A 17,519-nucleotide genomic window follows, 5' to 3' on the forward strand; every position below is an offset into this window, starting at 1 on the left:
TGGCACTCAATATGCAATAGCCGCTGCACCGTTGCTCGAGTCTCGAGAGAGCGCGAAATAACGTAAGGGCCCTGTTCCGATGCGGGGCCCCCGCGCATGCAGAGAAATAACGAGAAAGACTGTTGGCCTGTGATGAAGTGAGCGTGGACTTCGCTATCCTAACCATTCGGTTTACCCGCTCATTTAGTTGACTTTTGAGATATTATTCCGAAGCACAATAACCAAGGTACGAGATGCGAAGTCGAATTCGGCGCACCGAAATCGGAAGAGGATCTTACTGAAAGTGCCGGTTTCTTTCGGAACGCAACTGTCCCTTGCACTCAACACCTCCGTGGTGACACTGACGACAAATGTGCCAGGAGTTATTTGGCCGAAAGAGATGTATCTCCTATCCTCCTTTTGATTCTAACCTTGAACGAGGCAGTGAGATTAAATATCACAGCTTTCGTTACCGAAAACCACGCAATTACTGGCAGTCAGTGCTGGTGAGGAAGCAAAAGACGGGGAAAGCACCATTTGACGGACGGTGCAAGGAGTGCGCTGGCCGCAAAAACTTCGTCTAATATAGAGCGGCTGCTGAACGCGGGCGGAGTTCGAGAACAAGTGAACATTACGTGCTTCAAACGTCATCGAAGTTAAACTTTCGGTACCATTAAATACATGACCCTAAATTTCGCGACCATTTTCCGAATAAAGCCTCCCCAGCTCGTATATAGTTGTTGGCGTTCGTTAAGTCGAAGTTCGGCCCGATTGACGCCGCTGCACAGACGAAGTCGGGTCATCAAAGACCCAGACCCCTCTGTCCTTACTGTTCAGCGGAGAGATACGTCCGTTCTGCGGTGCACCCGCTTTGGCAGTCGTAAACAACTGACCAGTTAAAAGGAACGCAGCAGGCTGAGCAAGCTTCGTTTATGTTAATTATTCATACGGGATTCGCGAAGCGGTAAATACTAAACGACCAGTAGCAATAAACTTTTCAGTCACTTAGCAAGATTATAAATTATTATAGATAACTGAGTGCGATTTATACGCCCCAGTATATATTTAGACAATGAGAGAAGAGTGGGCACAGTCAGTAATTCGCAAATAACGTCCGCCGCGTATATAGTATAGGATGTGGCGTCGAAAGTTCTGAATCGAAAGAAAAGCTGTGAAATAGAAAGAAGTGCTTCAGGCAGCTGTCTATCCTCAGATAACAAGATAGTGGAAATACTTGCTCAAAAAGTTCGTACCTTTAAGTAGGCAAAAACATAAGCGCTGACAAAACGTCAAACTAGTGTCTTGTTTACTTTTAGTTGAGAGTCACTTAAAGCATTGTTCCTTAAGCCTGATTAATCCCAGCAGGAGTACAATCCAGGACACCCAAATGTTCCCATTACACGTAAAGACATGTAGAACTAAACTAAGACGCCACGCGCTTGATAGGAAATATTGATGATGATGATTGCTATTGGTTTCCTCTTTGTAGCGGGGAACGCCACCTGTGTCTTCTTGTCACAAAAACAAACAATATGGCGGCGGAAGCAATAATTGAGTCGGTTGAGGTGATTATAATAGTTGAGTTGCGTTCTTGGCCTCTTCTGGGAATGCTCGGTGAAGGAGAGCTCGGGTAGTGGTGTGTGCCACTTCGTTCCGAGGGAGGGCAGTGTGGTTGGGTGTGCACACTATGCGGGCATGAGGGAGGGTGGGGCATTGAGAGAACATGGCCAGGCGAGAGCCGAGACTCGTCCGACTGCAAAACGACGGCCGGCAGCTTGAGAGTCAGACGGAATTACTATGGGACTCGTGGCTTGCGTCATTGCGAGGGCAATGGCTGCTTCTTCGGCCGTGGTCCTAGAGGTTGCGCATATAATTGCCGAGGTGAGGAAAGCATTGTCGAAGCGGGCAACAGCAGCGACGTGAGCGGGTCGTAGAGGGTAGGCAGAGGCGTCCATACAGCGTGGTCGGGTCGGTGCCACATTTTCTGGTGAGGAGGCGTGTACGATGCTGACAAAGGCCGGCGTTGTATGCAGGGTGAATACAACGCCGGAGCGAGCTGATGTCGCATTACGGGTACCTCGACCATATAACCGTTCCAAACCGTTTATTTCAAGTGGCATCGACGGTATGCTTCAGCGGGGAAAACCCTGTGACATTTTCCCGCACACAAACATTTGAAAGTATAGGGGCCTTCGCGAGCTTACAAAGGTATCTGTTGTGTGGCGCCTACGCAGGTAAAACGTCTCAAAACTCGGGCCACATAGTTAAGCACTAAGTTTGTCACATAGAGATACAATTACATTTTTAGGTGTTATAAGCGACCACGGCATCATACATTCCAGGGAGAAGTTCGGTTACAACGAGCATGCAGCTCTTGATATCGACGTTCGGGGATATGGAGGTACCTTCCCTCTTCAGACACTTGGCAGTGACGGCGAACGATACGGCAGATTTAGTAAAGAGGAGGTGTCATCGAGCTGCCTTTGGTCATTTCAGTGTTTTCGCATGCGCTGGAAACTCGTCCCGCACAAACTATCGCCAGTTGTTCCATCTCTTCCAACACGGGCGCAACAAATATTAAGTAATGCACTTTCGCGCAAAACCGCGTATCGCATTTATTTGTCTTTCTTACGAGAATAACAAAGGAATTCATTAAAAGAGGAAGGGTGGCTTGCTGGGCTTCCGCTTGTGGAAGACGAAGGCTTGTTTACCGCCGGGTTTTGCATTAACAGGAAAATATTGCCCAGCAAAAACGCCCCGATTTCCTTCTAACGCATCGCTTTAAAGTAAGGCGCCGGCAACAAATTAATTCGGGTAATATCGGTCATCGTTCCAAACGATCACAACCGACATAGATGTCCGCTGACCATGTAGTTTAAAGAGCTTACAGGCAGCTAAATTTTCCAGAAAGAACTAGTTTAACCTAAATGACAAGTGTGGGAGAACATTCGCAGCGATTAAAATTGCGCCAGAAGTCATTTTCCGACCTTAAGCAGAAGCAAAGCTCAAAGACTAGACCAGCGCGAAGAAGGGAAATACCTACTTGAATCTGTAGCCTTTTGCCGGCCAGTGATTCAGTATGTACGCGCAAGGCTGGTACGACTGATGCACCGTCGAAGAAACTTGGACGCATTCCTGAAGTTATCGACTAAATTGCCCTCGATCTTTATTTTTTTTTCCCCTTATGGCACCCGCTCATTTCGAGCATTAAATTCTGCAGTAAAGAGTTGGACAGCGGGACTGAGCAAGGCCAGTTGAGTTCCTCACAAAGAAAAGCATTTTACTTTTCGTTCCTCTTTTTTTTTTGACGCATGAACAAGGGCACCATCGATGTTCCCAACAATAATCCCCGCCTGTAAGTCAATTCGTGCGTGTTTTCCACGCCGTGACTTAATGCATTGCGGAAAATAAAACACTCTCGATTACACCCCCCCCCCCTCCTTCCCCCTTTGGTGTTCGATCGTAATACCTCCCATCCGCCACAAGTTTCCCTCCCGCCTTACCTTGTTCCCACTTGCGACGCATCTGGCCAGTTTTAGACAGCCTTGCGGCGCTCAAGAAACAGCTCGGCGCCGCCGCACGGGAGGAGGACCCGATTTCACGGTAGTACGCGGAGCCACGGTTGTAGCGCGCGAATACCAGAACAGGCCGGGCCGTGCACAGACGGACGTTCGGGGAGCTCGTTCTAAGCGCGCTACGAACAGCGCCCCCTTGCTGCTCACTCGGGTCGCGCAATGCGTCGGTTTGAAACAATGAGGCAGGTAGTTGTCTGCTGCCGCTTGTCCGTCTGCTACAGCCTGCATTTCCCTTGCCCCGCAGGAGGATGCCGCAGGTGCGCGTTTATGCACTCGCGCATGCCAAGTTTATGAAGCGGCGTTACACGAGCCACTCGTAAAGCTCCAGCCTGTCGTTCAAAGGGAACGCGCGGCTGGGGCTGCTATTAACGAACGTTTCGCTTGGGGTGGGGAAATCGAGAGGAGATAGGTCACCCAGGCGTGGTCTAAGCAACGGATGCTCGCGCTTGTGTTTGTGTTTCTGTGACAAGACTCGCGCTATGGAACAGCCAATGGGCATTTCGGAGCAGCCGATTCAGACGCTGGACAACATAAAGTTTCTCGCTCAATGGGCCCCTTAAAGCTTGTACTCTAAAACTGGCCGTTTTCAAGTGCTACTGCTATTTTTTACACCCCCCTATATATATATATATATATATATATATATATATATATATATATATATATATATAATAAAAGCAGTAGAAGAAACTTCTCGAGGAGCCAGAAAAAAATATTTGAGGAAGTGGTTGACTCATATATATAGCATACAACCTCCACCTAGGCGTCTTAGAAAACACGCGAAAACCAGGAGCACACAGCGGCAAATATCCAGAATAAGAAAGAGAAAACGTCTTGGACGCGGGAGACAGCACGAGGGCCTCTTATCCCTGTCGTCATATGCAGGGGCATTGCAGTCTGCTTTTTCGATCCTTGCATATACGCTGTAAAGATGGAGAGAAAGAAAGAAAAAAAAAAGGGGGGGGGGGGGGGGGACGATCAAGAAGCCGGGAGCGCGGAAATATTCTCTGCTCTGGCGGACGGTTTCGCAGAGATATCAAAAACTGGCCGGTGCTCCCTCTTCTAGGGCTTACAGCGAGGCAGGAACCGATACGCACACGTGCTATAAGGTAGGGGAGGCTATGAAGAAAAAAAGAAACAACACAGAAAACGAAGAACGATGATATCTAAGCGAAGGGAAATCGCCGCGGACAGCTTTCGCGAAGTCGTATAGGAAACTGGAATCTCCGTCATGTCGCCAAAGCGAACGAGAAAAAAAAGCAGAGGAAAATAACGTGAAAGAAGCAGACAAACTGAACAAAGAAAAGGGATCCCTCTTTTTTCTCTTCTACAAACGCTTTCGTTTTGCCGTTGTTCTCTTATTTAGTTCCCAACAATTCCCCGTGGGAAATTGCGAATGCGATCGCAGCACACCTAACTCTACATCCTTCGGAATATACCGCCAAATGGTGTCTTCCGTTCGTGATACAGCCCCTGTACCTGTGACTTCGACTTTGCATCTCCCCTTAGGCGGAAAAAAAAAGAAAATAAACGTTAGACAATAAGAAATTGCTGCTTATAATCACCTGCTAAACCTTTCTATTTTCTGCCCGGAAAGGGGCGCCCCTGGTCATGTTTCACCTGCATGCACGGCGCCTACTGCAACAGCCCCAGAGCTTGCAACCGCGCCAACCGTACCTCTTCAACGCAACGTCCCCACAACAGGTTTCTTCCCAGACATGAACCACGCGTATTTCGCATACGCCATGTTTAAACGTGAAGGCAAGGATATATGGTAATATACAGCCATATGTGCCTGTAACCAATGCATTCAATACAACCAACGCGTACTCCCTACGATGACTTATGGCGCAGAAACTTTGGAACTTACGAAAAAAAAAAAAAAAGCGTCTTGAAAGACAACTTAGGTCGGCCCAGTAAGCCATGGAAAGAAGAATTACTGGGGTAACGCGATTGGATTGGGAACGAGCGGCCTGAATTAGGGAGTAAACTCTGGTGGACGATACCCTATCTCAAATTAAGAGAGAGAAATGGAGTTGGGCTGGACATGTGATGCGGCGAACTGACAGCCGGTGCACCATCAGGGCGGCGTAGTGGACACCGATACCGGGATGGAAGCAGAACACCTATAACTGGGTGGGGGGATGGGATGAGAAAAACTGCTAGCAAAGAATGAATTCGGACTTGGAAGTAAATGGGAGAGGCCTTCAAGCTTCATTGGACATAAAAATAGGATGATGATCATCATGATAATAATGATGATCATGATATGACGACGACGACGAAAATGATGATTATGATCTCGCTGCAAATATGACCGGTATAGTGAGAGCATGCATGATATAAGGCGCCCTGTATCGTGCGCACGACACCGACACATGACCATATGGACCCAAATATGGCGCTCAATAGTGGCCAGTACGCGCGAATTTTCATCACACAAGGCCGATATGACGTTTGATACTGCCACATATCGGTACATATCGCGAAGTTCCCCGGACGCCCAGACGATGATACCTCCGCACCCTCACTGTACCCTCTCCGTCAATTCAAATTCAACCCACCCTCTCCGCCACTACCACGACGACGCCAACGAGATGCACAAGCGCACACGTGCCCGAATCAGGGGGAAAAGGCGGAAGGGAAACCATGACCGTCGAGAGAGCGGGCGCGAGCAACCCGACGTCGTTACACGTACGCGTGCGAGCGAACGGCCCGACCGGAGTTGCCTCCGCCTCCACGCTGCATGCACGAGCCAGGACGGGGCGGCCATTTTTCATAGCTCGCGCGCACGCGTCGTCGAAAGCTCCTCTGCTCGCGACGGCCGGCCGTGAATCGGTCCGACAGGCCCGGCCCTCCTGCACATACAGGCCCCGCAATCCGGGCTTCTTTTCCGACCCGATCGCGGAGAGGACGCGTGTGCCTGCGCGAGCGTAAGCAAGCGTGGGACGTGAATACGGGACGACGTAAACAAATAGGTGAACGGGCCCGCTGACAGCGGCGTCAATACGCATCCGCCACTTGCTTTATTACGGCACACAGGCCACGCGACAGGCGCCCCGCCCGACGCCTCCTATTTTTTACGCATTTCTGTTGCTCCCGTTGTCCGAGAGGACGCAACCGGGAGCGGTGATCGGAAAGGGTCTCTTAAGCACGTGAAAGTGAAGGGAGTGGAAGCGGGAGAGATGTTTTTGTTTAGTTGTCTTCTCTCCTCTCCGTACACGGGGAGTGCTTGGTCTTTCCGCGTGATGAATGCTCGCTCCGTAAGGCGCCAAGTGCGCCATAATTCGTTATTCGCGGCTTTCAGCACGCGCGCACTGTATCTCGTTCCGACGCGGCGCCTCTGGATAACAAATGATCGGCTCTCTGTCGTGCATGGATTTGTCCGTTCTCCGGTGGCGCCCAGCGAAATGCGCTACACATCGAAACCGACGACTGTGCGAGGATTCTAGTCGGAAAACGGCTCTCGTGTATCTCCTCCTCTCACGGTTACTGTTAAGCCCTACTCCTTTATCCCAGATCGGACCAGATAAAACTTCATAGTTGCGACGGGTGGGACCGTTTTCAGGTCGACGTCAGTGTCCTTTGAGGCGACGGCAGGATTCATATAGATCTCTGCGGCATCTTCGGCCACCTGGGCTAGTGAGGCCTGGGTCAGAGGGACTGTGCTGAGCAGCGCGGCCTCCCACTGCTCCTCGTTCGTAATTTGGAATAAAACGGGGTGCTTTTTAAGTGTTTGTGGGGGGTTTTTCTTCACAGGACCAAATCACGTGGTAGGTCTGCGTATTGATGGCAAAGAGGGCATTGGTTAGAGTGCAGCTCGGGGTAGTTCGGGGTAGTAGAGTGACAAGACGGCAGGGGCGGGAAAGGTGGATATTTGAAGTTGGCGCCACACTGCAGCGTGGCGGCTGGAAAGGGAGAGCGGTCGGGTGGTGGGAAGCGAGCTCTGGACAGTTGGTAGTGATCGAGTACCGATCGGTAGGTCAAGAGGCGGTCCCTATGGGAGAACCATTGAGGAAATTCTGCAGCGTGGCTGGGCTCTCGGATGACCAGTTCTCGAGCAACCTCGTGTGCTGACTGATTTCCTGGGAGTTCGGGGTGGCCCGGTGCCCAAACTATAGCATATTTTTCGTTCCGGGAATTGGTGTGCCTGTAGGAGCAGGCGTAAAGTTCAAGGGTCAACTCGCCCGTTGGAGTAATTGGTAATGGTCGAGTTGGAACCGCTTATTATAGTAGTAATATTAGGGCTGGAAATAACGGTAAGAGCTAAAGCAATTTCTTCGCCTGTGGTTGGAAATTGAGTAGGGAAGGAGAGGGCGGCTATAGTGTTCTGTGGGATGAATCAACTACGACCGCCGCAATGGCTTCGCGTCCTGGGTATCCTGCAGCGTCCAGGTAGGCAGCTTGAGGGTTGGAAGAGTGTTGTTTGTGCAAAGCCTGTGCTCTCGATCGGCGCCTTTCCTCGCTATGAATCGGGTGCATGTGTTTAGGGAGGGGGTGGATTACCAATCGGTCTCGAATGTCTGGTGGAATGTCGACGTCGGTGACACATGGTGCGGTGACTGAGGCCAAGACTGAAGAATGTGGCGTCCAGTGTCACTCCTTGTGAGTCACTCTAGTTGCGAGACCCGTTGGGCTTCGATAGTTTCTTCTAGTGTATTGTGAACACCGAGTCAGAGCAGTTTGTCTGTTGAGAGAGTAACGGGGAGACTTGGAGCCTGTTTCTATGATTTAAGTACCATAGCTTAAATTTTGTGTGTTTCGCTGACTTTGAGGTTTAGGAAGGGGGTGACGTATGCTATGCGACTCATGACGAAGGCTTGTACGAGACGTATTAGATTGTTTTCTTTCACTCCTCGATGTTTTGTAGCTATGCGAGATATGAGTCGTGTAGTCTGGTAAAACCCTTTTTCTAGGGCACGGAGAGTATCTACATTATGTCCGTTTGCCTGTATACGGGGACCTAGAATCTTGATGCAGTCAACTATTGGGATGGGTTGGCCGTTAGAAGTAGTGATTTGGATGAGGGGGAGTGGGGAAGGTGGTTGTTTTCCTGGTCTTTTAGGTCTGTATAAAAGAAGCTCTGATTTTGTTGGGGAGCAGGACAGACAGCGAAAGGCAGCATACGCCTCGACGATTTGAGTTACGGTTATCTTGGATATGACCATCGGATCCTCCAGTAACCCACAGCGTGATGTCGTCGGCGTAGATGCTGTGATGTACATCGGGGATGGCGTCGAAGAGCGGGGGTAGACCTCGTAGGGCCAATTATAAAGAAAGGGAGAAAGAACCGATGCCTAGGGAGTACCTTTGCTACCGAGGGGAATTGGGGTGTAGTCAATAGTCCAAGGAAGAGTGGTGCTGTTCGACTTGGGAGAAAATTACAAATGCATGCTCGCGCACCCACTCCAGCCACGGCTACTCTTCCAGGATTGCGGAGTGGTTAACGGAATCAAACGCTCGCGTTGAATCGAGGCCCGAGATCGCCTTGGTGTTATGTGTGGAACTGAATCGAGCATCTACACTAGTATTTGGTTTTTAATTTGTAGCATGACGTCCTAAGAAGAGAGCTGGGGTCGGAACCCCAGCATGGAGTGAGGAAGCACGTGGTGCTTTTCGACTTGACTGTTGAGCCGGGTGATAACGACGTGCTCTAATAGCTTGCCCAGGCACGATATTAATGATGTAGGTCGGAGGTGATCGACGTGTGGCTGTTCTCTGGTTTGGGGATAAGAACGGCTTTGGCTGTCTTCCATTGAGGCGGGAGTTCTCCATACTCCCAGCATTCATTTAAAAGTGTAGTCAGGTCTGCGATGGTGGGGTCGTCAAGGTTTCGAAGTAGCTTGTTAGTTATTTTGTTGGGGCCCGGTGACGATTTGGTTTTGAGGTGAATGGCGGCGCGTACAGTCCACCCCCGTTATGGTTGCGTCTAGCTCTGGGCTGGGATGCCCCCACTAACTTGAACGAGTTTGCGTGGGACAAGCAGGGGCGTATTTATTAGGAATCTAATAGAGGAGTTCAGTGTCAGTATCAGTGAATTGATGTATGATGTGGGATACGAGTTGGCGTTGTGTGGCACGTGCGGAAGAGGGGTCAATTAGGTGTTTGAGGATGCCCCACGTCCGCGAAAGGTTGAAGTGCGAGTTGAAAGCCTCGCATGCGGAATGCCAATTTTGAGTGAGGAGCTGGAGGCTGCATTTTTCAATGCCGCGGTCGCGAGCAGCTATTCTCCTTCGAAGGGTTCAATTGTGCCGCTGTTCAGAGAGGCGTTTCTGGAGACTAGCCTTTGCTTGCCACATAAGGGCGAATTTGGAGTCAGGCTCTGGGGAATCTGCAGGGATGTCTACTGTTTGTGTAAAGTTGCGTTGACATTGAGGTTTAGGTTTTTCCTGCCTTGCGAGGTTGGCGATGGTAACGGGTGCAGCGGGGGTTTGGTGTCCCGTCTTATGTGCCCTAGGTGTGTCACAGTTTATTATTAGGGCCTGTTTATTTTGATTGGGTCGTATTGATGGTAGGCCCATTTCAATTTTAATAATTGCATGGTCGCTGCCTAGATCGGCTTGAGTGTTAGACCGGATGGGTGAGTTGTGTAGGTGAGGTCGGTAGAGGTGTCCTTGCAAACGCTGTTTCCTAAGCGAGTTGCGTATGCGGGGTCCGTGAGTGAAGTGAGACCTTCCTGTCAGCAGTCTAACCACAGACGGCGCCCTCTGACATTTCCTTTTGGGTAACCCCAGGCGGGGTGGTTGGCGTTGAAGTTGCGTGCTATGAGGGGATGTCTGCCTGCCAGAGCGATCGCTTGTTTAAAGAGTACGTGGAAACGGTGTTGTAGTCGGGGGCTGCTATATATGTTTAATATGAATAGACTCGGTTGTCGTTTCGTGGATCGAGGGATGAGCTCGATGAAAAGATGGTCGATGTGTGTGGGAAGGCGGAGCTGACGCATCCCAGCAGCAGGTTCCAGAAGTCTCCGAAACAATTTCCATCCCTCCAAAAACACCACCAGCCACTCAACACGAAGTCTCATCCACAGCACGTCTCCTGCCGAACACTTCAACTTGCGAGCATAGTGCTGGTGACTCACGTGAAAAACCGCCTCAACGCACTTCGGGCCGTCGCCCCAGGACGGGCCGTCGCCCCGTCGCTCCTCAAGCTAACGAAATAGCACACCTTACTGGACATGGTGCTAGCTGAAAACGAAACCCTAAAAACTGAACTCAAAACCCTGAAGCCTTACTCCTCCCTCAACCCCCACCCCACGGGAGGACGCGATGGATACCGAACCTCCCTCTACACTTAAATCAGAACTCAAATCCCTCAGACTGTGGGCTACCACCCTTGCTCCTTCTCCTCGTCCTCCTACTTCTTCCCCAACTTCCACCCCGCGCGACAATGTAATCGATACCGATTCCCACCCCGTCAAGCGCCACTCGTCCTTCTTTTCCAAACCCACACCAGAATACGTCACTAGTGAGTAGATTGAATCGCAAATGCAAGAACTCTGTGACAATCTAGCCGCAACCGTAGCTAAACAATTAGAACAATTTAGAACTGGTAGAAACAATTAGAACAATTCGAAACAATTAAAACTGGTAGCGACACTCTGCTCTCAGATGACATTCAACGCTCGAATGACTGTATTTGAAGCCAAGTGTTCACGACAATACGCATTATCCAAAAAATCATCCAAACCCTAGGACCGGCCCAGAACCCCCGCCACTCCTGATAATAAGGGTACAAAACCTTATTATCTGGCAGTGGAATAGCCCGGGATGTCCCCGCAAACGTGGCAATCTCCGGCACCACATAGACTCTAAAACCTTCCTTAGGCCCACCCCCACATGTCATTTGCCTGCAGGATACGGGCTGCGTAGCAAAATGATCCGGGTACAAATCCTTTCCGAAGAGTGACCCCCGACTTCGTAAAACGACCATCCTCGTCCATCGTATTCTCCCAGTAGTAGAAAAACCAGCTCAACTTAATCCCACAAATAAAAAAAAAACGGAAAAAGCGCGCACTTTAGCTACAAACCAGCGCGGTCCAACGACATTTCAAGCTTGAGCTGCAGCTAAACGCGTTTTTGTGTGCATTCATATGAACAAATATTCATATATCTATCTAGGACTGGAGACGAGAAAACAGGGTAATCGTTGCGACACCCGTCGGCATCATTGCAAATACTTCCAAGCAGGGAATGAAACGTCACTGTAAGTGTCCGATGATGATGATGAAAACTTTTATTGTGCAGAGCGGAAGGTGTTATGGCTGCTCGCCGGTAGAAGGACGAATGATGCTCGCTAACTGGCTACAGTATTATTAAAAAAACTGCTCCGCCCTAGCTCCGACGCTGCCAATGATACTTTCGCGAGAACACAAACAAGAGGGCAGCAGAACTGTACCGCTGTGCTCAACCATTGAGGACGAAGAAGTCGGCACCGGCTCTGCCACGGCTGCCATGTAAATAGTGCAAGTAGATTGTTCATTACTTTTAATCATGGTTTGTCTCATCATTTTTTTTTTTTTGCCGCCACGTAACTATATAATGGACCGGTACGAAGGAAGTATGCAAAATTCGTGTTTTACGGCAAAGTACTAGCCCAGTTTTCGAGTGTACTTCAAAAAAAGTGTGCGACTTTAGAATAAACCACGCGCTGACCCAGTTTTGACGCCCCAAAGGGGGAGTACAAAACACGTCAGAATTACTTATGCGGGAAGATCGATCATAAGCTGAAGTGCGCAAGGGACGGAAAGCCGCGTCCGCGTTTGGATACCAAGTATCGGAACAGTGAATAGCGAAAAACTATGCAAAAAACAAATGCTTTGGAAGAAGAAACGGACGACTGCTTCTTGCAAAATGTTTGTTTTCTTGCGCAGGTTTTCACGCACACCAACTCACTCAGTTTGCCGTTCTTCTAGGTCGGAATAGTGGCCGTAATAGCTACCCAGAAGATGCCCCCGGAATGCTGACCGAACAAGCACTGGTAAGCATACTTCACACCCGCATCTTCATCCATCTGCATTTCTCCCCAACTATCTTCCCCTTGTTACAATGCAAAACTCCATTTGCGCACGCCCTTGATTCGGGATACGCACTCGAGCCGTTTCTTTAATTTCATCATCATCATCAGCCTATCTACGCCCACTGCAGGGCAAAGGCCTCTCCCATATATCGCCAATTATCCCGGTCCTGTCCTCAATTTATCTCCGCAAACTTTTTGATCTCATCTGGCACCCCAGCTGCCACGCTTGCCTTCTCTAGGGATCCACTCTGTTATCTTGCCTTCGCATACCATGCCCTGCCCACAGCCATTCCTTCTTCTTCATTTTTACTAATATGTCCTTAACAGGCGTAGCAAAACAGGAGGCGGGTTCCCGAAGTGTGAAAAATAATTCTAACATCGCAGAAAGGACCGGACTAAAGGCACATGACACACAAGACCAGTGTAGCCCTGCGGGACCTCAGCCTTTCATTCCTACTGCGCTGTTTTTAAATGGGTTTCACAGTTCAAGTAATCAACTAGCCCCCATTAAAGATTGACAGGTTCACGAAGCATTTTGGTGACATCTCCGGAGTAGCTGCCATAGAAAAGCAGCGCGAACCACACGCGGCGCAGCAAAATTGCTCTGCGTGAATTCGCTCTCGCTGCCACTGTCATGCATGTAACACGCATAAATTTTGCGCGGCCCCAGCGAGAGGCATTTAGCGGATATTCCCATTCTCCGGGAACCACGCGCCAGCTGCTGGATGCAGCGGCAGAGCTCGTTGGCAGGACGAACATACTACATATGCGTCCTGCGCTGCAGGGTATGCCTAAACCAAGCAGCGGCTGACGCCACCAAAACCGGTGAATGCACAGATGTTCTATTTTGCAATTTCATATTAAATTGACGGCTCTCATGGGACCCCGGGGCGATTTCCCACCTGGCCAGGAATATCCTGACGCAGCAGTACGGCCTATTATGCCATCCACTTATGCGGCGTATAAGCGCACCACTTTTCGTTCTTGATTTTATGCTGCCTGGGATGTCCTTATTCAAAATCAGTTAGGCTTGCTTAACGCACCGCTCCCACGATTTCTACCACATGTGACTCTTCAACGTAAGCTAAATAAATGTCACAAGCACGCTCGTTGTTACGGTTCAGCTGCATCGAATGCCGTCGACTGCGGCCATGAATCAAAATCAGCTGACTAATAAAAACTGCAGCGCTAACAGAACGCAACTAGGAGAAAGATACGCGGTGTCCAGGAGTGTTCCGCGTTTTCTCTTGGTATCATTCAGTCTAAAGATTTTACTTATAAATAAGAAAACGACTAGTTAAAACAAATGTAAGTTCTAAAATAAATCGTCTTAAGCCCAGCACGATACTAGAGCGAGAAATTAGAAATAAAAAAAAAAAGGGACGGCCCTCCGTAGAGATGACGACTGCTTAATAGTGAATTTCACTGGTGACTTGCAGCAGGTTTTCTTACCCCGAAAAAAAAAAAAAAAGAACACACGAAAGCTTGCTACAACGCGGTCAGTCAAATTCATCACAAGAAACTGGACGTTCATTGGATTAGCAGAGGGGGCGAACTATTTACGCAGCGAATAAGAACAAAATACAGATTTACTCTAAGATCGCACAACAAAGGTATACCTTCAAAACGCAACTACCTACCAGCCACCAAAAGCTAACCCTTTCTGTTTCTCGTTTTCTTTCTTGTACACTGCTTAAAGGAACTGTGATGTCAAAACACGTTTGGCTCATTAGAAAGATTTCCTTTACACTCCCCAAAAAAAAAGCAAAAAAAAAAAAAAACGGTACCAATTTGACGCCAACTTCAATCACTTAATCTAGATATTTATGAAAACAGATGAAGCCGTAGCGAATATCAGCCGCTTTCCCATCCAGAACCTAAAGTTTCGTTTGATCGTGCAACTCGCATGCTAACATGCACACTAAACTTTCTTAAACCCTTTTTGGCCGAAAAGGGTGTAACAATCTTGTCCCATGGCGAACACCTTTAAAATGTGTTTTGGCAAAAAAAAAAAAAAGGGTGTTCGCGTGAACACGCTAAAAAATGGGTGTAAGGTTGCTCAAAACCCTAAAATAAGGGTTTGGGCAGCAGAGCTTACTCGTGACGGTGTGGATGGGCCGAGAGCGCAGCATCACATACAGGCGCATTCTACATGCACAAATCACACTTTATCATCAAATGAATTGAGCAAGAAAACCAACTGGACGCATGGGTACAGCGAGTACATACTCACTTAGAATTACATCGGCTATACATGCTTTTATAGAAAGCAGAGGAAAGTCCTCCAATGGAGCCGGTGGGCTTGTCGCAAAAATAAGATATTTTGGCGCTAATTTCGGAATTATGCATTTTTATGTAAGCATATACAAATCAGCATGCGGATTTGCAAAAACGTTTTAATCGAGAGGTAGTTATTATGTTCAATAAGTCATAAACTTTTATTAAATACCAGACAAATATTCCCCGCCATCTCAACGCCCTTCAAGAAGGGTGTTCAATATTTTAACACCTGTTTTCCCAAAAAGGTGTAAAGCTACAAATAAGGGTACTGGAAACTAAAAAAAGGGGCGTAGAGAAAAAGGGCGTAAGAAAAAGGGACCTCCAACTTTGGAGGTATTTCATACCCGTTTACACGGATGGACAGAACATTTTCTACAAGCGGAGTATGTTTTGTACCTCACGATGTTTCCCCCAACAAAATTGGCATAATTTATTACAAGTGAAGCTGTTTAACCTTGAACTGGGTTCGGTGGCGTTAGCAAAAAAAGACAGAGAAAACGAACTGCGCCCTCTTTAAAGGGTGCACCACCGCAGATAAGGTATTATACCAGTGAAGCCGGCTTTGAAGCCTGTTCGAGTGTTATCACAGAAGGTGCAAGCGTATACGCACCTCTTACTACACCATTTCAAAGGTACTACTCTTTTTTTTTTTTTTGGACTCTAAAACGCAAAAAGAATTGGCGCAGCTTGCAATGCTGGTGCAAGGCTGGTGAAACAGCATAGTTGGGGGTCAACCTAGGTTGTTTCGTTCTTGTATCTGCTGTCAGTGTGGGAGACAGACACACTGGAACAGCCTTGTAAAATCCGGTTAAACTTGGCCTCACCCCCTGAGAGCTTATCCTAGCTTAGCAAGAACATCGGAAAGCCTAGAAAACGTAGCAAAACTTATTGACACCGGAAGAAACTAGGTGGACCCGCAGCTGTGCTGTTCTTTCTTTGCAACTGAACATTTTGTTCAGCACCTTACAGAAAGCCAAGCGTGCTGCCGTCGTTCAACACCCTTTTTGCCATACAACTATAGTTTTTTTTTTTTCAATATTCAAATTGATATTTCACGTGTCAAAGCTGAACTTCGGGCATGGGACACACCGTATATGGAAACGAGCGATCATTGCAGACGAACAGTCTTTTTTTTTTTTTGCTTTTCAATATTTTTTACGAGTGGGGGGTGGTATGAGGGGATGTCTTGTTCTCTACAGTGCAATTGTACATGTATGCATGGCCTTATTCAATGAACAGCTCAACACCTTTTCCACACCCTTTCAACAGCCTAAGAAAGACCAAGGCTTTTTTTCGCACAAAAAGGGTGTAGAGCCAGAAAAAAGGTACAGCCTTTTTGGTCAAAAACGGTGTAAAAAAGTTTGGTGTGTGGAGCTAAACAACGGTAAATGTATTTTTAGCATTTCTTCCTGAAATCGCTGCTGACGATGTGTAGCGTAAAATTTGTACGTTAAAAAATAGTATTTTGTTTTTGGGTGAAAACAACGCCTTTCAAGGCCGGATTGCAGTTTAGTGAGTCGCCACGGGCAAGTTCTCCAAATCATACCAGATTGTATTTTGTCTTCATGAACTTTTAACACGAATGTCGGCATTCAGACTCTCCCGATTCGCCACCTTGCTACGACGGAAATCAATTTGGGACCGTACGCGCCGACGCTACACCCGTGGGCAATTTTGTGGGCCGCAGTGGAAGCCTAGAGATTACTGCGAATAACTACGGTGAGTTTAATGTTCGCACGGGCCAAGGGTCCACCCCTCGATTTCGCACAATGACGCCATAACAACATAATTCCCTAGTCACTGAGCCGCAGCGGAAGGTCGTCGACAGCATTGGAAAACTCAAGGGGGAGTGAACCACCCCCCTCCCAACAGTGAAGCGTTTGCTCAGCAGAGAGAGGCGACCCTGCCGAGGAAAGAGAGCGAAAGACGCCGCATTCCCGCATTCTAACGGCAGCGGAATGCAACAACGAAAATGACTCAAATCGAGTAGCGCTCGCTGCCTCGGCCAACCCTCGGTCGAGCGCTATTATAGCTGTCGAATGTGCGGTGAAGGTCGCGCCCGCGCAACGAAAGTGACACAAAACAGCGCTTGTCGAGCACGCCGGAAAAAACAAGACAACAAAACGCACGTACCAGCTGCACCCGCATATCTCTCTTCGTGCCTCATAAAAAAAGATGCGTCGAAAATGGCGCGGGAATGAGTAAGTGGCGCCATCCGGAATCGAAACACTCAACTCGCCCGTAACAGGCGGGTGCATGCAGGCATAGAGTTAATCATGCAGGCTCCCAAAGCAACTAAATCAAATGGCTCCCAACACACGGCGTTCTGTGCAGAAGGTCCGAGTACATCGGCTTTACACGCTTTCAGTAACGAGCCGTAAAAATACGGATCGCTTTTCTTTGGGCACTCGTAGGGCATTCCCACTACGAAGTCTTACCAACGAGCTCGACATGGTCGGGACTTACCTGTTAACATTCCCATGGAACCCACCACTTCATGACCAACGCACTTAAAAACCATCGCGCAGCAATGCGAAAGCTTCACAAATACATAATAACGTTCAGAACGGCCTAGTTTGCTTATTTTAGAGATATTTTACGTGTGTACTGAAATATAAAAAATACAACTCTTGTTTGCTAGACAGCTAGCGCCATCCGGCGAAAATG

General features: G+C 48.5%; 1 protein-coding gene across 7 annotated transcripts in view; it reads right to left on the reverse strand.

Annotated features, from left to right (window-relative positions):
• LOC144179063 (uncharacterized) overlaps positions 1 to 17,519 on the reverse strand; it is a 367,429-nt gene that overhangs the window by 84,102 nt on the left and 265,808 nt on the right. The window contains exon 1 of one of the 7 annotated variants that reach the window (XM_077707257.1): positions 3,483 to 3,710. The exons of the other annotated variants lie outside the window; for them this stretch is intronic. Coding sequence (XP_077563383.1) covers positions 3,483 to 3,504 — 22 coding nt within the window. The 5' untranslated portion in view covers positions 3,505 to 3,710. Of the gene's footprint in view, positions 1 to 3,482; positions 3,711 to 17,519 lie in introns of those variants that run through there. 7 annotated transcript variants of the gene reach the window in all.

This window comes from Haemaphysalis longicornis, unplaced genomic scaffold, assembly GCF_048455015.1.
Source record: "Haemaphysalis longicornis isolate Haplotype H1 unplaced genomic scaffold, Haemaphysalis longicornis Haplotype H1 scaffold_4, whole genome shotgun sequence".
Taxonomy (NCBI): Eukaryota; Metazoa; Arthropoda; class Arachnida; order Ixodida; family Ixodidae; genus Haemaphysalis; species Haemaphysalis longicornis.